General features: G+C 38.8%; 1 protein-coding gene across 1 annotated transcript in view; it reads left to right on the top strand.

Annotated features, from left to right (window-relative positions):
* The window catches only part of SORCS3 (sortilin related VPS10 domain containing receptor 3), a 795,336-nt gene extending 767,999 nt beyond the window's left edge, over positions 1 to 27,337 (top strand). Inside the window, exons 22-27 of the mRNA XM_007530390.3 lie at positions 571 to 683; positions 14,906 to 15,037; positions 17,041 to 17,140; positions 18,213 to 18,318; positions 23,832 to 23,992; positions 25,371 to 27,337. Of these exons, the coding sequence (XP_007530452.2) occupies positions 571 to 683; positions 14,906 to 15,037; positions 17,041 to 17,140; positions 18,213 to 18,318; positions 23,832 to 23,992; positions 25,371 to 25,435 (677 nt within the window). The 3' untranslated portion in view covers positions 25,436 to 27,337. The remainder of the gene's footprint in view (positions 1 to 570; positions 684 to 14,905; positions 15,038 to 17,040; positions 17,141 to 18,212; positions 18,319 to 23,831; positions 23,993 to 25,370) is intronic.
* The last annotated feature ends 547 nt before the right edge of the window (positions 27,338 to 27,884 follow it).

The following is a 27,884-nucleotide window of genomic DNA, read 5'->3' as shown; positions in this document are numbered from 1 at the left end:
AAATTTAATACTGAAAAGTACGTATATTACAAGGGTTCATCTTTACAAATGATTATAATGTCAATAGATTTTGTACCAACCAAATCAGATCAAGAAAATGCATGTTTCCTTTACCCTAGATACAGAATTCTAGCCTATATTCTAATTCCCTGAGGCAGTTTCCAGCAAGTTGGATAAAAGATCTAAAGGAAGGACAAGTTAAAATGCTTCATTTCAACCAGGCTCAGCTCATTAATGATTGGCTTTTGTCTCTGTATGATGCCTCCTACAGTCTCCCTGTTCTGGGTGTTTCATATTTCTCTTTTATCTTAGCTAATATTAAAATACTAGAAGAGTTTAAGGCCTCAGGAACTAACAAGAACAAAAAGGTTGGATTTCAAGTCTACTTCAGCACTAAAATTCCATTACCAAATTCTGTTCCTCATCAAGCTACAGAAGAAACTGAAACTAAGAAATTACAGTTGAGACCTCATTGAAAGAATGGGCTCTTGCCCTAAAGTACACTGGTTATAGAGTCACTTTATTTATCACAGCCTCTCTTAGCCTCACTCACACATATTCTCCTTGCAGAATATTTCCAGTCTCAGCTCTTATCATTCTCTCCTAATTTGGATTACCACAATCCTGACATTCCTGAGTGGAGGCAAGATATTGGCAATGTCATCAAGCGAGCTCTGGTTAAAGTAAGTTGTTGGCTTTGTTTTTCCATAAAACTCTGAATAGTTAGAAAAAACAAAAATCAGATGCCAAAGAGGTATATGTAGACCTACGTTCATAACAGCAAGTTTCATTAGCCCAAATTTATAAACAGCCTAGGTCGAACAAAAGATGAGTGGCTAAGCAAGTTGATGTCTGCATACACAATGGAATAATTACTCGATTATGAAACATGGTGAAGTCATCGTCTTCTCTTCCTCTTGAATGAAGCCTGAAAGAATCATGTTAAGTTAAATAAGCCAGAAAAAGAAAGATGAATATGGCATGATCTCACTCATGGACAGAATTTAAGAAACACAGAAGATAGGGGAAACACAAAATAAAATTTGGACTGGTTTAGTGTATTGCACCAAAGGAAAGAACTCTGGGGAAGGAAGGCAGAGAGAAAGGGCTTTCAGGTCCTGGCACATGATGATGGAAAATGATCTAGGTTGGGGGGGGCCGGGTGGTGGTGCACCTGGTTGAGCACACTAGTTACAGTGCACAAGGACTCGGGTTCGAGCCCCCGGTCCCCACCTGCAGGGGGAAAGCTTTGCAAGTGGTGAAGCTGTGCTGCAGGTATCTCTCTCTCTCTCTCCCTCTCTACCACTCCCCCCTCAATTTCTGTCTATCTCTATACAATAAAAAAAAAAAAATTTAACTAATAAAAATTAAAAAAAAAAGAAAATTATCTAGGTTGGGAGTCAGAGTTTTCTGCAGAGACCTGTCATGGTAAAATGAGAAATTATTTGCATGGACTAGCAACTATACTGTAAACCATTAACCTTCCAATAAAAAAATAGATACAAAAGAGTAAGATAAATATTAAAAAAGAAAAATCAGATGATGTGATCCTGAATACACATTCATGTTATTCAATGCCTCTTCTATAGTTAGCACTTGATTTTCTGTAAAATAAATAAATAAATAAATAAGGAAAAAAGAAAGAAAGAAAGAAGAAAGTGAAAAGGAGATTGGAGGGAAAAGAAAGATAAATCAATGTTTGAAGACAGGCAGAAGTAGACTTTACTTTTTTTTAAGTAAGTGATATCTGTATATAATAACCTTCCTTCCTCCCTTCCTTTCTTTTTTTTTTTTTTTTTTATCAGAGCATTGTTCAGCTCTGCTCTATGTTAGTGTAGTGGACTGAACTAAACTGGAACCATAGGCAAGAAAGTATTTTTGCATAATCATTATGCTATCTACCCACCCATAACTTTATTTAAAAATATTTTATTATTATTATTATTATTATTATTTTTTTTTTTTTTTTTTAACCAGAGCACTGTTCAACTCTGGCTTATAGTGATGTGGATTGAACCTGGGAACCTCATGAGAGCTTTTTTTGCATAGTCATTATGCTATCTCCCCTGCCCTTATTCTTTATTTAGAATGAAAAGAGAGATAAAGAGACTAGAACACTGCTGTACTGTGGTTTGGAGCCTCAAGCATGAAAGTCTTTTGCATAACCAATATGCTGTTTCCTGAGTCCTTGACCTTATTTCTATACTGAATCCTAACATAGGAGTTTGGCACTTTTAATGTACTGATGAAAATAGTCCACTCAATGATTCTGTGCTTATACATTCACTTGGCTGCTTCTTTATTCACTAAGAGGTTTTTCTTAACTAAACTTTGCCTCACAAGACTGCCATAGGTGACAATCCAGAACTACTGGCCAGGAAACAACCTGCCCTAAGGGTAATCGCATAATAGAGTTAATTCAAGTACAGGTCTGCCTTAGAGCAAATTGACCTCTTAACCTTTTGACCTGAGCTAAGAAGTAGGGGGTAAGAGCCAGCCAAATAGCTTACTTGTATTCTGTGCTACTTTGCCATGTGCAAGACCGCAGCAGCCAATCCTCATCGCCTTGAAGGGAGCTTTGGTGCTGTTGTCTCATTCATGGTCTCTTTCTGCCTTTATGGTTTTTATGTAAAAACAAACAGACAAGAATCAGAGGTGAGCATTGGTTAAGATAGCACAATGGATTTTCAAGCATGAGGTCTCAAGTTTGATCTCCAAAACTGAACATATCAGAAACGTACACTGGTTCTTTCTCCTTTGACCCCGCTCTCATTAATGGTGATCCAGTCTGAGATACAAACTCCATTCAGAATATCTGCTAAAAGTTTCCTTTTTCTTTTTCTCTTTTCTTTTCCTTTCCTTTTCTTCTCATTTCTTTTCCTTTTCTTTTCTTTCATTTTTCTTTTCTCTTTTTTACCAGAGCACTGCTCAGTTCTGTTTTATGGTGATGTGGGGAATTGAACCTGGGACTTTAGAGTCTATTTGCATAACCATTAAACTATTTCCCACACCCCATTCATTATCTTTTGATTCATAAAGTTGATAACTGTTTGGTCTCAATAGAAAATTATCTGTTACATACAAAATGTGTTTTACAGGATTAATATTCTTAATATCTTTTCGTTGCTAAAGAGGTTGTAGTTAGTTCTTTTCAAAACCACAGAAACGGGGGGGGGGGGCTCAAATAAAGATTATTAAATTTGGAGCAGCCTGAGGGGGTAACCTTAAAACAAGCCCCACCCAGGGAGTCAAGAGGTAGCACAGTGGGTTAAGCACATTTGGTGCAAAGCGCAAGGACCAACATAAGGATCCCGGTTCGAGCCCCCGGCTCTCCACCTGCAGGGGAGTCGCTTCACAGGTGGTGAAGTAGGTCTGCAGGTGTCTGTCTTTCTCTCCCCCTCTCTGTCTTCCCCTCTTCTCTCTATTTCTCTCTGCCCTAGCCAACAACAACAACAACAATAATAATAACTACAATGATAAAAAAAACAAGGGCAACAAAAGGGAATAAATAAATAAAATTTTTAAAAAAAGAAAATCATTAAAAAAAAAAAAAAAAGCCCCACCCCATAATGATCCTGGTTCCATGCTCCCACAGGGATAAAGAATAGAAAAGCTTTCAAGGGAGGAGGTGAGATACGAAGTTCTGGTGGTGGGAATTATGTTGAATTGTACCCCTCTTACCCAATGGTCCTGTGAATATTTCCATTTTATAAATATATTTTAAAAGTTTGACCACCAGCAATTTCTCCCTTTATTTATTTGTTTGTTTGTTTATTTATTTATTTTTCATTAAAGTACTGCTCATCTCTGGTTTATGGGATTATGGTAGAGCTAAGGCTTGAACCTAGGACCTCAAAGCCTCAGGCATGAAGTGTTGTGTATAACCACTGTGCTGTCCTCCCAGTTCATCCTTGTCTCTTTAAAGTCCATAGCTGGGTTGGGAAGAAGAGCTCAGACCAGGAGAAAGTTGCTTTAGTTTGTTTGAGTTTTTTTTTCTTTTAATTTATTTAAAAAAGGAGACATTAACAAAACCATAGTATAAGAGGGGTACAACTCCACACAATTCCCACCACCAGATCTCCATATCCCATCCCCTCCCCTGATAACTTTCCTATTCTTTAACCCTCTGGGAGTATGGACCCAAAGTCATTGTGGGATGCAGAAGGTGGAAGGTCTGGCTTCTGTAAATGCTTCCCTAACAGAAAGATCCATACTCCCAGCCTGCCTTTCTCTTTCCCTAGTAGGGTGGGGCTCTGAGGAAGCAGAGCTCCAGCACATATCGTTAGGGTCATCTGTCCATGATGTCTGCTCGGCATTATGCTAGCATCTGGAACCTGGTGGCTGAAAAGAGAGTTAACATACAAAGCCAAACAAATTGAACAATCATGGACATAAAAGCTGGAATAGTTCAGATGAAGTGTCGGGGGATCTTCCATTTTGTATATAGCTAGTAGGAATATTTTAGTTATATTCCAAAGGATCTGTAGCTATACTAGTTTGTTTTTTTTTTTCCTCTGAGCCTGAAATCTGATATGCAGGTGGATCCAAGTTACTGTCTGGGGAGGTGATGTCATGGCTGAAAAAGGTACTGAAAACTGCATCAGGGAAGAGAGTAGCTCTCCAATATGGGAAAGGGATATAAATATTGTTGACTGTAAACCCCATCAATTTGATTTGGTCTGGGGCCCATATTCAGCTTAGGAGCCTATGTGACCTCTGTAACCCTATACATCTGACCTCACATTCTGTGGTCATGAGTAGGAATATTCCAAGCTGCCCCAATTTCAGGACCCATCTTCCTCAGGTGGAGCACAGTGTATGTTGTCCAGCCTCCCTTTGGAAGATGGAACACTCTATATTTGTTGATCCAAGATGAGGGTAAGGTCCTGTGGGGGCCCACAAAGGGCTCTATTTTGTTGTTCCTGATAGACATGACCGGTAACAATGGAGAGAGGGAGAGGGATTTATTCAAGGTCTAGGTCCATCATGTCTGTTTGGGAATATCAGGACTCCCCAGCTAGGGCCCCAGCGGATGGGGTGGCCTGATAGTGACTAAAGAGTCATCATTAAAGCATGCCAGTGTCTTGCCCTCATTAAGCTTTTGTAGGCCTTGCTTTGTTAAGGTTAGCTTTGGAGTGAGTGAGAGAACTATAATAGGAAGAAGGTGAGGAAGGTATTTATCTAAGTCTAATTAGATACTATTTCATTAGGAACTTTATACTGACTCACTGTGTAGTAATGTGTACTTTTGCTTTCAGGTATATATTTTGCCCTAGTTTATGGACACTTGTGAACATATGCTCTATCTCACAGGACCTGGTCTGTATCTGGGTTTTGGAAATTTGTTAGGAAGTGAACCTCCTGTAATGGGATTAGAGAATATTATGAAAGGAAAGGTCTCACTGTAGTAATGAAGCTGAAGGGTTGTCATTCCACACCTGAAGTCTCTGGACACAGTCTGAAGTGAAGCATGTTGAGTTGGTACTTGTTGTGTTGATTAGGTTGGGATCGGCATATGCTATATTATATGGTACGAATTGAGAGAAGCATGCAGGAAAGTGCGCCCCACCCTAAGGTTCCAGGACTGGGGGAAATATAGGCTCTATAGTGGAACTGTGAGGTTGCTGTCCTAGGCTTCAAGAAGACAATAGATATTTATTGTTATAATCACATTATTTGGTAATTGAGTTAACGTTAAAAATCCCTTTGTTAGGATTTACTGTATAATACCTAACATCACCATAATTTATGTCCTTTGACATTATTTGTATATAGCTGTGCCATCAGTTGCTTCTGTTCTCCCTGGTCTAGGCTTTTGAGAGAGTCAACATATCAAAGACTCAGCCTATGTATTAAAAAGACTCAGTCTGTGCTTTAAAAAGTTTGAGACATACAATCAATTTTCCCCTCTCATATTAATTAGTGATTTATATGAATACAAATTAATAGGAGTGTACATAAACACCATTCCCACCACCAAAAGTCTGTGTTCCAAACCCCCCCCCCACTCCATGAAACTGAACATCCACCCTCACCCTCCACCCAGGGTTTTTACTTTGGTGCCCTACTACAAATTTAGTCAGATCCTGCCTTGAGTTTGCCTTTCTGTTATTCTTTCTCAACTTCTGTATATGAGTGGGATCATCCCATACTCATCTTTATACTTCTGACTTAGCTCACTTAACATAATTCCTTCTAGCTCCATCCAAGATGGGTCATAGAAGGTGAGTTCATTGTTCTTAATAGTTACATAATATTCCATTGTGTTTATATACCCAGCTTTCTCAGCCACTCATCTGTTGTTAGGCACCTAGATTGCTTCCAGGTTTTAGCTATTATGAATTGTGCTGCTATGAACATAGGTGTACAAATATCTTTTTGGTTGGGTGTTATGGAGTCCTTCTGGTATATACCCAAGAGGGGAATTACTGGGTCATATGGAAGGTCCATGTCTAGCCTTGTGAGAGTTCTCCCACTATTATTATATTACTATTGATGTATTTTTGTAGTTCTTTCATTAGGTGTTTGATGTATTTAGATGGTCCCTCATTGGGTGTATAGATGTTAATAATTGTTAAATCTTCTTGGTTGATTGATCCTCTAGTTATTATGTACTGGCCTTACCTATCTTTTATTACTTTATTTAATTTAAAGTCTATTGTATCAGAGATGAGAATGTCTGTTCCTGCCTTTTTTGTGGTCCATTAGTGTGCATGATAGTTTTCCATTCTTTCACTTTAAGTCTGTGTTTGTCTTGTTCAGTCAGGTAGGATTCTTGCAAGCAGCATATGGCTGGGTTTTGTTTTCTGATCCATCCTCCCACTCTCTGCCTTTTTATTTTTTTAATTTTTTTAAGTATTTTTTTATTTTCCCTTTTGTTTCCCTTGTTGTTTTGTTGTTGTAGTTATTATTGTTGTTATTGTGGTTGGATAGTACAGAGAGAAATGGAGAGATTAGGAGAATACAGAGGGGAAGAGAAAGATAGACACCTGCAGATATGCTTCACCACTTGTGAAGCAACTCCCCTGCAGGTGGGGAGCTGGGGGCTCGAGCCAGGTTCCTTACGTGGGTCCTTGAGCTTTGCGCCACATGCCCTTAACTCACTGAGCCCGACTCACCTCTGTGCCTTTTAATGGGTGAATTTAATCCATTGACTTTTATTGATACTATGAATTGAATGTATTATAGTGCCATTACTCAACAATTCTTTATTTCCTCTGATATATGGCAAGTGTTGTATTGATGTTCTTGTTTATAAGAGGTCTTTTAGTAGCTCTTTCAAAGTAGGCTTGGTGATAGTTGCCTCCTTTAACTGTTGTCTTCCTGAGAAGGTTTTGATCCCTCCACCTCCATCTAGTTTGAATGAAAGTCTAGCAGGATATATTATCCTTGGTTGAAACCCTTTTTCATTCAGGGCTTGATAGATATCTTACCATTCTCTTCTGGCTTTTAGAGTTTGAGTGGAGAAGTCTGCTGATAGTCTTATGGGTTTTTCCCTGTATGTAACTTTTTTTTTTTCTCTTGGAGCCTTTAGGATACTTTCTTTATCCTTGCTTATTTTCATAGTAACTATGATGTGTCCTGGTGTCTTCAGGTCTGGGTTGATTCTGTTTGGGACTCTCTGGGCCTCTTGAATCTTAATGTCCTTTGTGTTGTTTAGGTCAAGGAAGTTTTCTTCCATTATTTCCTCTAGAATATTTGCTTCCCCTTCCTCTCTTTCTTCCTCTGGTAGGCCAATTATACAAATGTTACTTCTTTTGAGATCATCCCATTTGTCTCTGTTGTTGTTCTCAATGTCTCTCAATCTCTTTTTGAGCTCCTTTACCTCTTTATTTGTTTTCTCTAGCTAATCCTCTGTCGGCTAATTCTGTTTTCTGCTTCTGTTAATCTGCTTTCCCTTCCCTCAGCTTCTTTCTTCAGTTCAGTTATAGTATTAGATTGCTCTGCTAGTTGACCTTTTAGCTCAGATATTTCAGCTTTCATTTCTCTAATTATGTCAAGTTAGCTTGTATTTTCTTCGAGGTTCTCCTCTGTTGTTTTCCTAATTCTGATAGCCCTTTCCTCCATAGTTGTTTTTATTTTTGTGATTATTAGGTTTACTATTGCTTGCATACTTTTCTTATCTATGGTTACTTCTGACTGATTTGGAGTTTCTTCTGGGCTCCTGTCCTGATTCATTGTGGTAGCATATTTATTTGCTCTTGATTTAACCTTTTTTTTTTAAATTGATGTGGTTTTTATTTTTCTCTTCTGTCATTCTTCAGTTGTTGCGTTTTGAGTACAAGCCATGCTATACTAAAGAAAGACCTTTATGACAAGTCCAGTCACCAACCTCATAAATTACAACAATAGCAACTGAGGCAAGGATTGATGCAGTTAAACCAATACCATTTAGCCAAACAACAGCTCCATTCCAAGAATAAATAGCAACTAAACAAAAGAAAAAGAAAGAGACAGGAAAAAAGGGAAATCAGGAATAGAAATTTATGGAAATCTACTCTCCACTATAAATTCTAGGGACAGAAATGGGAGAGAGGGAAGTAGAGAAGTCATACACACATAGATACCACTCTGAGTCAGAGTTATTGCCCAAAAATAATTCACAAGTGATTATCAGTGAATTTAGAAAAGAAATGAAGGAGGAAGGAAGAAAAGAATAAAAAAAAGAAAAAGGAAGAGCGGTGAAAGGAAGAGTTTGTTTGTTTAATTAGCTAGGAGGAGGGAAAAAGGAGAGTGGAGAGAAAAGGGAGAGAGAAACAAGTTCCTCTCACAGTTGATAGGACACCCAGTCACCTTGCAATGGAAAAAACAACAACGTTAATTTTGGTCAACCTGAAGAAGGTGGATGGAAATGGGACACCTGTATATAGTAATAGTAGCAATAAAATAAATTAAAATAGAGTAGAAAACACATAGCAATCAGTCTGACGCTTGGACCGCTCGATTGGATGAGCAAAAACAGCCAATTGTAAGAAGTACCCCCCAAAAAAAATTAATAAAACCTTCCAGGTAGTCTTTCCCAGGAAGGAATGAGGCTCTGGTTGGTCAGGTACTTTGCAACTCAAATAGAGCTCCAGCCACTTAAAAAGAGAGAGAGAGAGAGAGAGAGAGAAGTTAAAGGAAGAGGATTGAAATAACAACCCTGATGAGCCAGGAATCTTGGTAAAGAAAATGGCTCAGTGGGGAGCCATCCCAGAGCAGCTGCTCTGCCCCTGGGTGCTGGTACTGGGGTGGGGTGAGGGTGACCTCAGAAATAATCAAAGGATTTTTCTTTGTCCCCCTGACCTCTGTTTGTCAGCCCAAGAGAGTGTTATGGGACTATATTTTGGTGTCACTCTGACCAGCCCATGTTCACCGTCCTACAGACAGCCCATTGTCCTACCTTATTCAGCGGATCCTGGGTTGCAAGCTACTGCCTCTTGGAGCTCATGGCAGCTGTGGCTCCAAAGTCGCCATCTTGGCTCTACCACCACTTTAGTTCTAAATAGTATCTTCCTTATGATAAAGGTAAAGGAAGGTTTCTCTCACTAGCCACTCAGGCAAAACAAATGAAATTGTAGGGTAATTCATATTAAAAACCAAGAGGAAATGGCTGGGGAAGATAGCATAATAGTTATGCAAACACTCTCATGCCTGATACTCTGAGGCCCCAGGTTCAGTTCCTTGCACCACCAAATACCAGAACTGAGCAGTGTTCTGGAAGTAAAATTCAGAAAAAAGAGGGAAAATTCCAGATAATATAGTCACAGAATGGACCTGAATGTGAGAGAGGAGTGATCCAAACCAGTAATGCTCCCTAATACAGTTTCTGCATTTATCACATTAGGCAATGATATGTTTATTTATATTAACTGTCAGAAATGAAGCATTATTGTAAAATCCCAACATTTTCAAAACCACCCATTTTATCATTTAATATTTTCACCCAAGCAAGCCAAATGAACAGAAAAGTGTAATGAAATCGCATGAACAGTCATCAACACAGGACTGTCAATTTCTCTACTTCTACTTCCTGGATAATTTGAAGCTGTCTTTTAATCTATACTTACCACAGACTATACAGTCATTTTATAGTCAAGGTTGGCTTTGTTTGTTTGTTTGACCTCAACTTTTTCTTCAAAATAATCCTCTCTGGGAGGAAATTCATGACACCAAGTCTGTAGGTCTGAGGAGAAAACATTCTGAGAAGAAATGCCAAACTATAGAAAGTTGTGAAAGGGAGAGAAAAAACTATTTTTTTTCTTGAGAAAAAGGTTAGAGGGTAGAAGAAGAAGTGCAAAATTTAACCACTGGGTGAGCCAGTCCCTCCCATCATTCCCCTTCCATTCCCTACCCACCAGCCTATCTTTGATAGCATCTGATAGGATAGGTCAGTAGGGACCTTAGAATGGTGAGCTAGGCCATCTATTATGTGGAAGCATTTGAGATCTACTGAGTAGGCTTATAGTACAATCTTACCTGTAGAGAGCTTTAGAGAGGAAGCAAACTGCCTTTACTAAATATTTCTTAGCAGAGGCTGAGGAGGATAGTAAAATAAGTTATGCAATAGACTGGCATGCCTGAGGCTCTGTAGTCCCAGGTTCAATACATAATAAATAAATAAATAAATGAAAATAATTTTTAAAAACACAGCAGTTAAAATGTAAAGATAAAGGCTAACCTGCAATTAACTCTATAGTAGAAGCATGGTCATTTTCTATGCCATGCTACCTTTGCCGGAGAGAGAGACGAGGAACTCGTGGCGGCATGGTAATACAATTCTTTATTGATGCAGACGGCCCAGAGTCAGATATGAGCACAGTGGGTTTAGGCCACATGGAGCTAGCAAAATGGCTGCCTTCCACTGTTCACACCAGCCCTTTTCCAGGTCTTTTCCAGGTCGGGATGCGGAAGAGAAAGAGAGCAAGAGAGCTAAATCAGGAACAGCAGTGGAGTTTATGGGGTAAAATCCAGAAGTGACAAGTCAGAAATGGAAATGGCTAGAAAAGTGGGTGGAGAGAGGCAAAAAGCATGCTGGGAAGGTGGAAGTGTCCTTAGCAACTGTTGCAATGGTTTTAACTGAATTAGCAATACCCTGAGGTGATAATGGTGGGGATCTTTCAGGCAAAACAATGATTATTTAAATAGACCATAGTGTCAATAATGGAGCATGGAGCAGAGCAGGGGCTTTAAAGCCTGACATCTGCCCCTTTCTTTTTATCTAATGGCCATAGTATCAGAAATGCGGGATGCTTTCTGAGGCAGGGAATCTGATAGGATGAGGCACACCTTTGGGGTTACTACTGTCCCTCCTTGCTCAACCTCTCAGTAGAGAGAGAGACTAACAGGATTGACACACTCCTCAGATTCAAGCCCTGCCAAGCTCAACCACATCCTCACAATTTCCGGACATCTCCCTCTTTCTAAATGGCCATATATAAATGGGTCAAGGTCTGTAAAAGACTCCATTTCTGTCAGAGGAATAGCAGTGTAGGGGTGAACAGAAACCTGTTGAGCAGAAACCTAAATTATATCATGCAGGTGTTTTTAAAAGAACTAGAATGAGACAGGGAGTGATAAGTAAAAGTAGCAAGGGACAGCATGAGATTGAAGAGAGGCCTGGTCGGCAGAGAGGGGCTGCCTGATGGGCAGAAAAGGGGGCACTGCCTGATAGGTGGAGGAGTGGGGGCCTGATAGGCCGAGGGGCTTTAATGCCTGACAATCTCAAAAGAACATGGGAAATTTTGATTCACTCTGTTCATTGAAGTGTAGGCTTAATACATATTTATGATTCAGTAGACTCTTGTAGACTGTTAGAATAGTCTTTAAAGGTTGTCTTTAAACTGTGTTTCTGAGACAAATAGTAGTTCACAGGGAGGATCATGCCTTTAAGGTAGAATGAATAGCACATGAAGACTGTTGAAAGAGTGGAGAAGGAGGTGACAGAGGAAGGACAATGAAAGGGACTGCTCTAAGATCATTCCTGTAGGTAACTGCAAGATGAACTTCATCTCAAATCATTCTACATACTTTTTGGTGTGTCTTTTGGCTGTGAAACATTCAGAACTGTTTTGTATTTTGCATGTTTCTACTAATTACAAATTTAATTTAAAATTTTTTTCACCAGATTTTCACCAACTCTGATTTATGATAGTGCAGATTGAATTTGAGACTTTAGAGCCTCAGGCATGAGAGTCTCTTTGCATAACCATTATGCTATCTACCCCCACCCAGAAATTTAATTTTAAATAAATAACAGGATAATAATAGCAACTTCTATTTATTACACACATATTTTATTTATTTATTATACCAGAGCACTGCTCATCTATGGTTTATAATGGTACTGGAATTGAATCTGGGACCTCTAGTGCCTCAGGCATAAAAATCTTTTGCATAACCATTAGGCTATTCACCCCCACCCAGGGATAATAATTTCAAATAATAAATATTGATAATCAGTCATACCAACTGATGCCTGGACTTTTGATTCTCCAGAAAAACCTATCATCCACATAGCCCTTTGGATGAGATTGAATGCATCTAGGAATACTTTTGAGTCAAATTATCTTTCCATCACCATCCCACATATGCTCTGCAGGATTCCTAAAAATCCACTATACATGTGTTTTTGTGACATATATTCAACTCATTTATTGGATAGAGACACAGAAAAATCAAGGGAAATAAGAAACAGTGAGAGAGAGAGAGAGAGACAGAGAGAGAGAGAGAAACCTGCAGTACTGCTTCATTGCTCATGAAGCTTCTCCTCTGCAGGTGGGGACCAGGAGCTTGAACATGAATCCTTGTGCATTGTAACATGTGTGCTCCACTGACTGGCCTCCAAGATGTATTTTCTAAAATGTCATATTATAGTATGTGATCTTTGACTTAAACTTTATTTATTTTACTTAGCCTCAGGCAAGTGCCTTTCAAAGTCTCTGACTCCCTCACTGAGTCCACTTATTTCTGGGAAAACAAAAACAACAACACACACACCAACCACAGCAGCAAGAGGCTCACCCCCATCAACCTACTGGGCATGTGTGCTCCTCTAATTGGTTACTAGAGAAATGTTCCCCATGGCTGACTAGGCTTCCTTGCCCCAAGACTTCCAGATGCAGTATCATGGCTAACAGCTGGGTGCTTTGGTGGCTTATGAAGCATCTCAGGTCCCCAGGGGTCTCTCTCTACTTGGTGGACTTTTCAGGCTTCTGACTGTTGTTATTTCTCAGCAGGTTGTCACTCTCACCTTTCTTTATCACTTCCCTGGGAGTTAACTCCAATCTTCTAGCCTAGTTCCAAATAGGAATCAGAGCTAAGCAAATGAGAAACTAACCCCCTTACTGCTGTTAAGTCCAGGAACTTCTTACTGAGATTCTGCTCTGTGTCAAGCATCTTTCAGAATGATGAGATGGTTACAAAGACCACCCAGAAATAGCTGAGAACTCAAGCAATCAGAGCCTATTAGGGTTGGGGAAATAGTTCAGTTGGTAGCACAGGATTTGTGTGCTTGAGGTTTCTGGTTGATCTTTAGTGCTGTGTGTGTAGGAATGGTGTCCTGGCTTCTCTCATGTACAATACATCTTACAAAAAGAAGTTATCAGAGAAAATACTGTACTATTCTAATAGAGATACTCATATCACAGTGGTTACGATCTGACTCCTGAGAACACAAGTGGTGGGAAGACAGTCCGGAAGTGCTCAGAACAAGACTTTGAGGAATCCACTACAAACAGAGATACTCAGGGAGACTTCTCAGAAGACACAGGGATTCAGCCAAATTAAAAATCATTTATTATGTTTGGATTGGTGGAAGAGGGGGAGGTGTTATGGACAGGATGTGTTTAGTAGACACACAGGAAAGAATTCTGCATGGGAGAGAACTCAGTTGTTTCCTCCAGCTGTTTACCTTTAGACAGAAGCTTATTTTTAGTTTTGATCAAAAAAGCAGTATAATCCTTTAACTGAACACTCAGGAATGGGAAATTTCAGTCATAATTTCAGATCTTAACACATATTTTAGTGTTTTATTTTTTACTTCTCTGCATTTGTATTTTTATAGAGTTGTAACCAAAGCAATGGAAAGATATAGATCAGAATGTAGCTATCATAAGTGTTTTTCCTCCTTGGATGGTTGTACTAATTTGCGTCTTAATGGTAGAATAACATTATTTCAAGTGGCACTATAATTTACTTAATAATTTTTACTATTTGAGATCTTAGTATATTTGCTATTTCTTCTGGTGCATGCTTTTCCTATATTTGAGATAATTTCTTTTGGACAAAGTCTTGAAGTTGCAGTTACTAAATGCATGGGATGAAAATTTGAATGTCTGAAAAGTGAGTCTTTTAAGAAACAAATTGGTGATATGTATCAACTTTTAGAGCTGCCAGTAACAAATGAGGGAACATCATAGTTGAAACCTCAACCTCATTAACTATTGTCACTTTAAAAAAAAATCTTTCTTTAATAAGGGAAAACAAGAACTGCTTTGATTTTTTCCTAATTTACATTTCCCCAGGTTTGTTTATAACTTTCATTTCTCATTTGCAGCCAGTCTGTTCATGTTTTAACCAGAAGCTTTAGTCATTTCAGTGCATAAAAGTGGAATATATGGGAGGAACTTTTTGCAAATATTCCCAGCAAGCAATATTTCGAAAAGTATTTGTATTAGTATTTTAGTTTCAGTAAAAATGCATATAAAGACAGAGAAGATAGGAAAACTAATATATATATAATAAATATATATATTATATATCCTAGTAATTCCAGGGAGAAATAGAAAGAAAGGCTACATATTTATTAGAACTTGTGCCTAAAATGTTGCATTTACACAGTGTGTACACATTCTACTCCTGATTATTGATCTAGGGAAAGTTGTCTCCTCTAGGGCCTCACTCTTTGGTATAAACCACTTTGTAGGTAACCAGTGTCGCAGAAGATCAGATCCTAGTTGCTGTGTTCCCTGGACTCCCTACTTCAGCAGAGCTCTTCATCCTTCCCCCCAAGAACTTGACAGAGAGAAGGAAAGGCAATGAAGGGGACCTGGAAGAAGTAAGTGAACGCACACTGGCTAGGATACTTGCCTGCACCCCTCATTCACAGGGAACACACAAATTGTTTTCTGTCCGAAGGGGGTACAAGTTCTCAACCACCATCAGTTACCATCGGCCTCTCACTCTATGCAGGATCAAGGCTCTCAAGGACAGTGAGTCCTAGTGGAGTACAGGTCAGATCCAGGAGAGAAAAGCAGCCCTGGCATTATTCATTTCAGCACTAACAATCCTGTACTCATGTCTTCCATTCAGTGATTGGTCTTGGAGGAGAGAGGAGAGGAAGATTTCAGTTTCTTTTTCTTTTTCTTTTTTTTAATATTTATTTATTTATTCCCTTTTGTTGCCCTTGTTTTTTTTATTGTTGCAGTTATTATTGTTTTTGTTATTGATGTCGTCGTTGTTGGATAGGACAGAGATAAATGGAGAGAGGAGGGGAAGACAGAGAGAGGGAGAGAAAGATAGACACCTGTAGACCTGCTTCACCGCCTGTGAAGCAACTCTCCTGCAGGTGGGGTAACCGGGGGCTCGAACTGGGATCCCCACATCGGTCCTTGCGCTTTGCACCACCTGCACTTAACCCACTGTGCTACTGCCCGACTCCCAGGTTTCAGTTTCTTGACCTATTTCCAGGAAAATATTATTTTTCTTTAAGGAGGCCCATCAGTCTAAGTTCTGCTTCTGGGGAGAAAATGAACTACTTTTAAAGTTGTTTCTTTGGAGTGAGATGGATTACCTCATCTTGAGTTGACTAAGAAAGTGTATTTCCAAAAAGGAGTATGATTTACGGTTTGTATCAAATGGGCATTTAGTTCCTGTGATCAGCACACTATCCCAGAAGTAAAAGAGAGGACAGAGCCTAGGTTTCTCTCTCACATAGTCAACTGCTGGGCTCTTATGGCTGCACTTGGCGTCACCCTTTCCTGCCTTCTGCTGATGCTAAATGAGGAAATAGAAATAAGTGGCAGTGAAGATGCTGAAAAATCAACATGAATCAAATACATGGGCTCCTGTACGATGCAGTTAAGCATCTTCCATTTCCCTCTGCCATTTACTTAGCCATCGCCTCCTCCCCACACCAATCCAGTCTTCCTTAAACTGCAGATGCCTTCAGAGTCAGTTTCTCTGGAAAATGAAGCAGATCCTTGCACTGTAGTGTCAGATATTGAAACTGGCCAGAAGTAAATCCAGCATCTCAATGCATACATCACTTTTACAAGACCTTTTTATTGTGAAGTAGCAAGTGGCTTGTGTGAACTATATTTGGAAGCTACAATATCCTTCCATTTAGATAAATAAGTAATTACGGTGATAAATGGCAGCTGTGATATTAAGGCACATACAGTGAGATAAGAGTTAGGGACAACAGCCTAAGTCAGCCTTAGCTTTCATGTGGGAATTACAGAGCGATTAAATCCATGTTATGTGTTCTGAGACTTGCTGAGGAAAAGTAAAGAGGAAAAATTATCTCATAAAAAGGAGGCAGCTTCTGCTTTAATGTTTGCCTCCCATTGTCTCTAAGAGAGAAAGAGTAGAGGCGGTGACAGGGGTACATGGGCTTGTTCTACTCCTGCGAAAGGCCTCTCTAACCTGTGTGTGATAAGATTAACGAATTAATGAGGCTTGACTTCTTTACCTTGGGACCTACAACCACATGTATTGTTATGTTAAGTTACAATGTCATGGATGAAAGAACACTAAACTTGGAGTTGAATGAAACAGCCTGCAATCAGTCTGCAATGATGTCTGCAATCAGTTCTCATTCTCTAGGTGCTTTTGGACACACTTCTTTCCATCTCATTCTCCTCTCCAGTATCAACAAATAATGCCAATTACTTCCTTGGCTTCCTTCATAGGACTCCAATGGCTGTCAGAAACAACGGATAAAAGGGTCTCAATATCCTGCTTTCCAATTGAACTCACCTTTTTGTTGCTTATTGAAGATGGTTTGTCATCTACAAGGGATCCCATGCAGCTAGCTTTTTTCTCTTTTTTCTCTCTCAGATAGTAGAGCTGCTGTTTAGTGCCCTAAACCAAAACTTGGTCCAGTTTGAACTGAAACCTGGTGTTCAGGTCATTGTGTATGTCACCCAGCTGACATTAGGTAAGTGCAGATTGGTATTCAGGGGATTGTGAGCATGGTGATCAGTTATCAAAGAGAAAGGGAAGGAGATAATTATCTCACGCTTCTTAAATGCCTGAAAATGGCTCTGTGGCAGGATTCTTTTGTGTAGAGATAGTTTCAAAGGATTAATGTCTCTGGAGACTTTCTTGGGGTGACACCTTGTTGAGGTAACAGGAAGACTTTCTTAGGTATGGTTTTTCTATGAATTGCTCTCTATTGGGGGTGGGGGGTAGACCCATGATTTCGTTGGGGATTTGACTTGGTTATAGTTTTAATTTGTAACAGCTAGGATTATATTAGATAGTCCTCAGGCTCTGATAATTTCAATGATATTCTGACTCCATGAATCTTAGTTAGGTCAGCTTGGATAACTTTAAAACACTATTTTACAATGTGTTAAGCAAAGGAGGGACCAGCTCTCATTGGCAATGAAATACATTCCACTAGACACTACTATTGGCTCTCTGGGAAAGCCTATGGGTTAATACTTCTATATGTGGATATTCTGAATGTTTCCTTCCAACAGTGTCCTAATCACAGCAGTATAAACAGAAAGACCAAAACACTGCATCAGAACTTACTCTAGAGTTCCCAATGGATCACTGTTATATTTTGCTGCATTTACACTAAGAGCAGCAAGCTTCTCCAAACAGAACTCAAGATTTTACTTTTTTTTTTTTTAAATAAACTGATGGTGTAGGTATTCCATTATCCTATTTATTATTTTTTAAGTGTTGTTACATAAAGGCAGAAATTCATAGAGGCAGAAAAAGAGAATATGAAAAAGACCATTGAAGCTTCCTTCAATGTGGTGGGAGCTGGGCTTGCACTGGGTCATGTGCTTGGCAAAACAGTACACTATTCCCAGTGAGCTATTTCACAGTCCCAGAAACAGTTATCACTGTAGCTAAATCTATTGTGTTCTGAGAGCACACTGAGCAACTGGGGATGGGATGGAAGGATGGATACAAGCCGGTATATATTTTTTTCCCAGTGGGTACTCACTCCATTTAATAAATTCTACATGAGCATGTCTCTTCTTTCCTCCTAGCTCCATTGGTAGACTCCAGTACTGGGCACAGCAGCTCAGCCATGCTTATGCTTCTGTCAGTGGTGTTTGTTGGCTTGGCTGTGTTTTTGATCTACAAGTTTAAAAGGTATGTACTGCTACAACTCAGTTTTGTCCTGGACAGTGGACTCATGGGGGCTTATTTTGTCCATTATCAACTCATTCTTTGTGTGTGATATTAATTCTTTTTGAAGTTCTTCTTGGCACTTGGAAAGAATAGGAGTAGTTGAATGCTGGGAAATAAGTGGATTAAGCTTCTCTATCCAATATATATGTATAATGAGTTAGGGGGAAAAGAGAGAGCCTGGTCTGTATAATCAATTTATTCTCGTCAAGAGAGGTATAAGGGGTTTTCAATCCTTACCTAAATTTCCAAAGATATCAAATATTCAGATTTTTTTTTTCTATAGCTGAACACTCAGTTGGAGTGGCTAAAAGGAGAAAAGGTAGTTGAAGTGTGACAGAAACACGGGCAGACAGACACATGCACATGCAATTTCTTACCTTGCATTGCAGCTCTTTTCTATATTTGCTTCAATTTGTGGGTTACAAAATTCAGACATTATTCCTCTCCCTGTTTTTCTTATTTATAAAGACAACTAAATCATGAAATCCAAACTTTCCAACATTCATAAATTATTTTTGAAAGTCATAGGGGGAGTAAAAGGGCTGTTTTATCATTAAAAACATGAAATTGGTAATTCTATACCATTAGTGCACAAGTTTTTAATAATACTTCTGCCAAGGGGTGTTCTGGCTATACTTATAAACTTTGAACTTAGGCAGACCCAGCTTTAACTTTGACCATTTGCAGCCTTGAGTAGTTGAATTTGCACCACTGAACATTAACTTCCCTATCTGTTAAGGGAGAAGCCAGTGCTACTTCATGGATTTTTCTCTATGGCTCACATGTAGTAAAAGGTGCATAACAAATCAACAAAATTAAGCAGTTATCATTAACTGCTTAATTTAATCATAGAATGTACCTTCCAAACCGGCCATTTGTAGCACAAGCTGGCTCATAGTAAGACTCAAAAAATTCTATCGGTGATGTGAAGATATGCTTCTTAAGAAGACTGTGCTAGGGGTCAGGTAATGGCACACCTGATTAAGCACATACACTGCAGTGCACAAGGACGAGGGTTCAAGTTCCCATCTCCATCTGCACGGGGAGAACTTAATGAATGAAGAAGGGCTGCAGGTGTCTTTCTGTCTCTTTCCTTTTTTATCTCCCTCACCCCCTCTCAATTCCTGACTGTCTCTATCCAATAAATAAATAAAGATAATTTAAAAAATAAAGAAACCTGTGCTAGGTGAAAATTTCATTAAGTCAGGTTAGTGATTTTTTTTTTTTTTTTTGAGGAGAGAGATACACTTGATAAAGTGTTAGACATGGTAAAGCAGTTCACTAGCCAAGTGAACTATTTCACTGACCCTCATGTAGGTGGGATATTGAGAGAATAGTTTGATTCTAGGAAATATTTCTAGGCACTGAAAATAACATTTTGTGATTTTTCTTTAGAGGACTGTGGTAAAGATGTTTTATTCCACCCACATCTCAAACCCTTTAACTCTCCATTATGGATCTTCAATTTAAGCACACCAGTTTTACTCAATTTATATCACAATATCAGCAAAAATCTTTCAATATTCTCCTAGAAAGGGATGGAGTGAGGGTTTTTTAATTAATTTAATTTTTCGTTACTAGTGGATTTATAGACCAACCAGTACAGGCATTCGTGCCCATTCACCTCACCCACTCATGTCTCCCCTCCATACCACCACTTTTTTTTTCAATACTCTGTTATAGAGTATTTCAGGGGAATGAATGTACTTCCCATTCCCCATTTGTAGATGGAGGAAAATAAATTTCATATCACAATTAAAGAGCAAAGGCTTAATACAGAAACAGTAATCTGGCCATGGTAACAATCACTGGATGTGCTTTACTTACATGCCAAGCACAAATGTATTCATGCAAAGATTTGATTGTGGGGAATCCTAGCGATCACTGGGACTTGGAGGTTAATCCTAGACTGATCACCTTTTAGTTCCTAGAACTCAATTATTGCTGGATATAAGTTCTGCAAAAAGGCATTTGTCAGGTGACTCCAAATCAAGTACTCTGTGACTTAGGAGTTTCCGTTCTCATTATTCATGCTGCCAAGTTCCACAGACGGTCAATTTGTTAATGTAGGCCTCTCTAAAAGAATACAGGTTAACACTGGGATGCATGCCAGGTAATGGCATCTCTGAACTATGTTATTTGTCTTGTCCTCAAATGTTAGCCAACCTTTTCTAAATCGCCGACAGTGAATCATGTGGATAAATAAAATGGAAAGAGAAGTAAGGCATGGCACACATATTATTATGCAGAGGACCTGGGTTTGTGCCCCCACTCCCCACCTGCAGGGAGGACACTTTACTAACAGTGAAGCAGGTCTGTAGGTGTCCATTTTTCTTTCTCCCTCTCTATATCCTCCTTCCCTCTCATTTTCTCTTTGTCCTATCAAATAAAATATAAAGAAAAATGAAGAAGAAAAAAGAAAAAAATGGCCACTGGGAACTATAGATTCCTAGTGCAGTGCATGGCATCCAGTCCCAGTGATAACCCTGATGGCAATTAAAAAATAATAGTCAGATTAGATAAATAAGAGAGTCATCTAGAAGTAACCAGCATCAGTTTTCTTTTACATACGTATTAGCCCCTTTAACTGGAAGCTTTTGTGTGTTCTTTTCTTTTTCCAGAGCACTGTTCTGCTCTGGCTTATGGTGGTAGTGGGGACTAAACCTGGGACTTTGGAGCCTCAAGCATGAAAGTCTGAACTAGAAGCTTTTGTTCCCAACTCAAACCTTTTAGTTGAGGTCCTACAGAATTTTCTTATATTACTTTAGCCTCTTATCCCTCCTCCCTACCTGGAACTCCAGTGAAGGTTATTGGGAGGGTATCTGGCTTGCTGACAAATAAAGTGAAATTCTAATTCTTGATTTCCAGAATTATTTTTGATTTTTTAAATTACTGTCCAGTGGATTAAAGTGCCACCTCATCTGCATTGTCCATTACAGTAATTACTGAGGAGCTGACTTTCAAATTTTATAGTGTGTGTGTGTGTGGGGGGCAATATGTGTTTTACCATGAAACATATCTCCGACTGCCATCTTTAGTTTAAATTTAAATAGTTGTACCTGGGTAATAAACATTTAGTGCAACTTAGGGAAAAGGTCATTCTCTTTCTGTTTATAGATCACTGGTCTGGATTTTCTCTTTCCAGTTTTTTTTTTTCTATGTAATTATCAGCATTGAGTTAAACCATTAATTCACTCAATAGACATTTATTGAGTATCAAAGAAATATTCCAGAGGATAGAGTTTCTATTAGTCCCAACCTTCCTTCACATAAATATCACCCTGTCTCTTATATCTGATCTTATACTGGGGTCATAATTGCTATATCTTGATGTCTCATTGGTAGGTATCACTAAGGCTGCAGGCAGTAGAATTAAAAAGCATTCAGAGTTGTTTTTTATTTTCTGTAAACCATTTAGCAGATCCTTTTCCCTTTATATATTACAAATTCTATATTTATGATTATCCAAAAACTTTTATCTTTCTTCCTTTTTGTTATTATTCCAAGGGGGTGTTTTCATAATCTTGAAGCTTACTTTCCTCTCCCTAAATCTCTTCCCATGGATTTCAATCATTTATCACATATGAAGCAAACAAATGGAAACTGAAAATTTTATAGGTGGCTTGGGTTTATCTACCTTACTCCTCTGATTAAAACCAATATGAATGTGTAACCCAAGACGGATCTCTAAATTTTTTTACTTTTCATCTTCTTTTTATCTGTGAAAGAGAGGTTTGGTTGTGACTTATATTCTCAACAGTCCTGCAGATGTGTTGCGATATGAAAGGCAATTTAACAGTTTTTAATATGCTGGAAACTGATATGAAATTTATTTCCTACCAACCATCTATTTAAAAATGTTGAAAAATATGCTCAGTGTTAGAGATTGAAATAAAGTGAGCAATCGTTATAAGGGCACATTTATCCAAACCCTTTTTGGTAGGTGTCATCCAGAAAAGAGGAGAGGGAGGCAGTGAAGTCTGCTGACATACTGAAGTATGTAGTCTTGTGCAATCAGGAACAGTTTGACTGCCCACAGCACGAATAAATATTACAGTTTATTGCAGTGTTCATGAGTAATATGTACTTTTATGATTAGAAGAAATCTAAGCTATTAGACTGCTCTTCTATTTAGATAAGAAGAAAGTAAGGGCCAGCATGCATTTTTAATTCTACACATCAGAGAGCCTGGCACTTGCTGCCTCACATATAATCTACTCCTTTGACGTCTTTGTAGGTTAGTTTAAGCTGGTTTAGGCCAATAGAAATTAACAGGGACATCTTCCTTAATGTACAGAAAACAAGTGGAAAGACTCAAACACGAATGGAATGGAAAGGTAGAAACTATTACATATATTAAACCTATTTTAGATTTTTTTTAACTAATTACAAGAAATCCTTTTAAATGCTCCCTATTTTAGTAAATAGGTAACTGGAGTGGACATGAGGAGGACTTGTAGGAGCTCAAAATGCCACTGATTGGTACTAGGACAAGAGAGTGAGTCTCCTTTAGAAATATACAGGATGTTTTTAGAGTGGGGTAGAAACCACATGTCTTAAATTTTATTAGCTTTGTGAGATTTCTGGACATAGATCTGGAATTTAGTTGAAATGCAGAAATTAAGCCTATCCTGTCCACTACTGCAATTACATTCTGCATTTTATTTGGAGTGTTGTGTAATGCATAAACATGTTGTTATTTGAGAGGTTCTAGATTATAACATAAAGAAGGCTGCAGAAGCTGGAACACAAGGGTCAGGAGACAGTAGACCTGGCTTTGTAGATAAATTCTCCAAGAAGTTTTCAATCTGAGCCTGTTCTCTCCTTCAATCTCAAATATCTCTGCCTTGTGTTCTCATACCTACTATTGTGTATCTTTGAGGAAAGTTATTTGGCTTTTCTTAATCCTTGCCTTGGTCTTCTCAAAAATCCTAAAAGGAAACTATTGTGATCCCACTGGACTGATGAGGAAACTAGAAAAATCTTTGAGGTTTGCACAATGAATGGTCTTCTCAAAGTATTGTCAATGATTTTAAGTCTTTTCTTTTTTGACCATTTATAAACAATTGGTAATTGATTAGACTGTTATAAAATTTGGAAAAGATATCCTTTCACTATGATGCAAATAACTTTTTGAGTTTCAAAATCTAGCTCTAAAAACTTAAAGGTAACTGGCATGAGGGTTTTAGTCCTACATTATCAACAAAATTGTCCTTTTGCTTATACAGAAGTGTTTAGCCTAGAAGCAGATGAGTTCTGTAGTGTTTCTATGGCTTACATCTGGTCTGGGCATCTAGGTCTCTCATCTTATTTTCCCTGGTCTCATGACTGTTTTATCTGAATGATCTCTTGTACCTTCATCCTGACATTGACATGTGTTATAAATTACTTCTTCTTACCACTCTGATTTTCCAATTCCCTGAATTTGGCATGTCCTGGTACCTTTAATATACTTTTGCTCCTGTCCTGTGTAGGAAAATTCCTTGGATTAATATCTATGCTCAAGTCCAACATGACAAGGAGCAGGAAATGATTGGGTCAGTGAGCCAAAGTGAAAATGCCCCCAAAATCACACTCAGTGACTTCACGGAGCCTGAGGAACTGCTGGACAAAGAGCTGGACCCCCGAGTGATAGGTATGTGTGCAGCTACTTCTAAGTTCCCGTGTTCTTGGTCCTCCAAGCACAGGGTTGGCCAGCCCACGTGACTTTCAAAGCTAGTTTTAGACTTGAGAGTGGGGTGAACAACTGGCCACAGTGACATAATCATATTTTAAAGTCTATCTGCTACTTCTTACCACATGAAATTTGCAGATTTTTTTTTCCTTTGAAAGTATGTCAAGTTTAAGAGCACTGGGGTCTGAGTACGAAAGAAATAAGTGAATGATTAATTGTTGTTAGGCTTTCTTTTTCCTTTTTTATTTTTTCTTTTCCACCAGGTTTATTGCTGGGGCTTGGTGCCTGCACCACTCCTGGCAACCATTTTTTTTTCTTTACTTTCACTTTTTATTTTACAGACAGAGAGAAGCTATGAGGGGGAGATAGAGAAGGGAAGAGAGAAAGATAGACGCCTGCAGCCCTGCTTCGCTGCTCATGAAGTGTTCTCCTGCAGGTGGGGAGCAGGGGCTTGAACCTAGGTCCTTGTGCATGGTGATATGTGCACTTAACCACGTGCACCACCCACCGCCGACCCCCCCCCCCTTTCTTTTCTTTTTCCCTCCAACGTTATCGCTGGGGCTTGGTGCCTACACTACGAATCCACTGCTCCTGGTGGCCTTTTTTGTTGTTGTTGTTGCCCTTGTTATCATTGTTATTATTGTTGTTGTTATTGCTGTCGTTGTTGGACAGGACAGAGAGAAATGGAGAGAGGAGGGGAAGACAGAGAGGGGGGAAGAAAGATAGACACCTGCAGACCTACTTGACCACTTGTGAATCGACCTCCCTGCACATGGGGAGCCAGGGGTTAAAACTGGGATGTTTTACGCTGGTCATTGCACTTTGTGCCAAATGCACTTAACCCGCTGTGCTACCACCCAGCTCCCTTTTTTTTTTTTATGAGGAAAAAGCAACATGTCCCACTACTGATACGTGTACTCTAACAATCTGCTTGCTCTTTGATCTTTCTGCTTCAAATGTTTCACTGGTTCCATAGGTATACTAGTACCTACCTTCTAAGACCATTATGATAATGAAGTGGTATATTTTCTAGCCCTGTTCCTGCCATGCAGTGCGTGTTCAATTAATGGTAGTAATTACTGTTACTATAGAGTATAAGACAGCAACCTATTGTTTCTACTTTGTGTACACATACAGAAAATGACAGATGATGAATATTGAGAAAATGAGATGAGTCAATGAACTGATAGGGTAGACTATCCAAGTGACCAAGTTAATATACATCTCTACTAAGCCTTTGTACAGGATGGCTTTATATTTAGCAGCAAATAGGCCAGAAAAGGATACTTACCCTATAGAACTTACATCCTTCTCTCCTTCTGTCTTCTCTCTCCTGCAGGAGGCATTGCCACCATTGCAAACAGCGAAAGCACAAAGGAGATCCCCAACTGCACTAGTGTTTAATACCAACAAGCCACGTGATCAATCACCTTTCTGACTTTTTATTTTTGATGATTCCTATTACTATTATTATGGACAAATGAAAATGTCTTTTTTTAGCCTTTATTTACCAAGGGCCCCTTCATAAATAGCAGGTAGCTGCTTAGCTTTGGGAGACAAAGGCATTCTTAACTGATAGGAATGAGACAAATGAAGAATGGATGGATGGATTTCTTCTGAGGGTAAAGGATACACCATCCCATGGCCTACTTGCTTTATTCTGCCATTGATTGCTCAAGGACTCTCTTTTGCCTTGTGATGTCCTCATGTTTCAAATTGAGTTTGCTTTTCATTAACCTCTCACTCCCCCAAATTACCAATGCCTCTCCTTTGTATAGAAGCCTGAAACACAAGACATATTCCAGTTAAATCTGCAGGAGATAGGGTGGTGGGGAGTGAGTATAGCTCTAGAAAGCGTGCACACCTTTATGAAAGAGACCCCTGCTTCGTGCATGTCAATAGCAAGGCTACTGATGGCTTATTGTATATAATTACAATGTAAATAGCTTTTTATTTCCTGAGAAATAATTTAATGTTTAGTAAAAAAGAAAACAGAAAAAAGAAAGATGTGTGTGTGTGTGTATGTATGTGTGTGTTGCCTTATGCACTCACCTTCAGAGGTCACCTACCCCCCATCCCCAGGCCTGCTTGATATGTTGGGTTCTGGAAAATATCCAGTTGTCAGTTACAATTAACTCTTACATCTCTGTGTCCACACCATTGCTGATTTCTACTTATGTATATAAAGGAGGGGGACTGGGGCTTCTTTGGGACAGTTAGTAAAGGAAAGATTATAGTGGCATCATAGAATGTGGTCGTGACATGGTAGAAGTTGCAAGATGAAGATCTTGACTTGATGAAGATCGAGACTTCAAACTGAGACCAAGATGAGGCAAAAAGACTCCCCACCAAGAGGAAAAGTTAAGGATATTTATAAAACCTGAAAAATTGGTTTTCTCTCAAGAAGTCAGGCAATGGATTGATAAACAACACTCTGGTTTGATTTTCTGGAAATGTATAATGCCTGCAGGAACATTTGGGGGCAATTTTTAGCTTAAAAATGTCCTCTGGGCACTATGTTAAGTCCAATTCCTCTGCATGGGAGGAGTCAGAGAGATTGGGAAGAGTCAGAGAGGTTGTGAGAGTTGAATTTGTGAAATCACAGTCCAAGCAAACCCTGCAGGCCAAATAGGGGTCTAGCCTTTAATGATATTAGTCAAAGATGATCTTAGCACAGCTGTGCTATTTGCTTGTCAGATGTGTACAACTTAATTAAAGTCAAATGTCTGCCTTCAGTTCCATTAAGATAGTTCTTGCCTCCGGGGCAAGTGGCTTTCAAAGCCAGTGTTCTCTTCTCCAGCACCCCTGCCCTTCACTCACTGCATCTCCCAGTTCTATTCTGTTCAGTAGGGTCACTTGAAGCCATGCTGTAAGTGTGTTTTTTGTTTTTGGGCTTAAACTGAGCACATTTTTTTTTTAAATGATATGCTGTATATATATTTGGGTAGAAAGACTGAATTTTGTACTCGTAGATTTTTGTGGGATTTGTTCACATTCTTCTCAGTAAGTTACTGGGAGAATATGATCTAGAGAGATATTAATGGCTTCAGCATAGATTAAGACTAAGAAGCTTTCTGAAGATCCTGCTTTTTGGTTTCAAGGTTTAAACGGGGCAGACAGTTGCAATACTTGTACTAAACACTGGAATACAAATGCATGAGTCATATCTATATATACAGTATATGTAAATATACTGTTCTTGGTTTTATTGTTCCATTTGAATATTTCTACTGTAAAAAAGACAGTGGTTTTGAAATTGTTGAAAATAAATGTATTTTTGTATATCAAAGTCATACATCAGGCTGAGATTTCTTTTTGAACAGTTTCCTTTCTTGTATCATTCAACTAGTTCTCTATTGATGCTAAGTGGCAAAAAGACAAAATCATGACTTAGAAAACAAGATATTTATGATTTTCTTATGAGTCTTCAGATTGCCTATAGTTTGACTGAACTTGGTTTGGACTGATCAGGGTCTCTTGGGCTAACTTAGGTCTGCTTTATAAGTCATCATTCTAAAGCCAGCAATTAAAAAACTGCTGGATATCTTTTCTCAGTGATGGGTTATATATAGAATTCCTGGAGAAGCCAGCAGTAGTTTCTATACTTATAAGACTTTGGCTCATTATGGTCACTCTATTCCTTGGATTTATATCCCACTGACTAAAGAAAACCGCCAAATCCAACATCAGTCACAGCTAGGGAAATAGAATCTGCCCATGGTGGTAAAATGCACTATTGAGTTATATGAAACAGATACGAAGTGGATTTGTGAATAATTGAGAATAATAATACTGTACTGTTAATTTTCTACTTTTTTATTTGTATTAAGTAAATGTAGTTTGCAAGACTCTT

Source organism: Erinaceus europaeus, chromosome 14 (genome assembly GCF_950295315.1).
Source record: "Erinaceus europaeus chromosome 14, mEriEur2.1, whole genome shotgun sequence".
In the NCBI taxonomy this organism is placed as follows: Eukaryota; Metazoa; Chordata; class Mammalia; order Eulipotyphla; family Erinaceidae; genus Erinaceus; species Erinaceus europaeus.
Note: the sequence above shows the minus strand (reverse complement) of the source record. Positions and strands in the feature narration are given on the sequence as shown.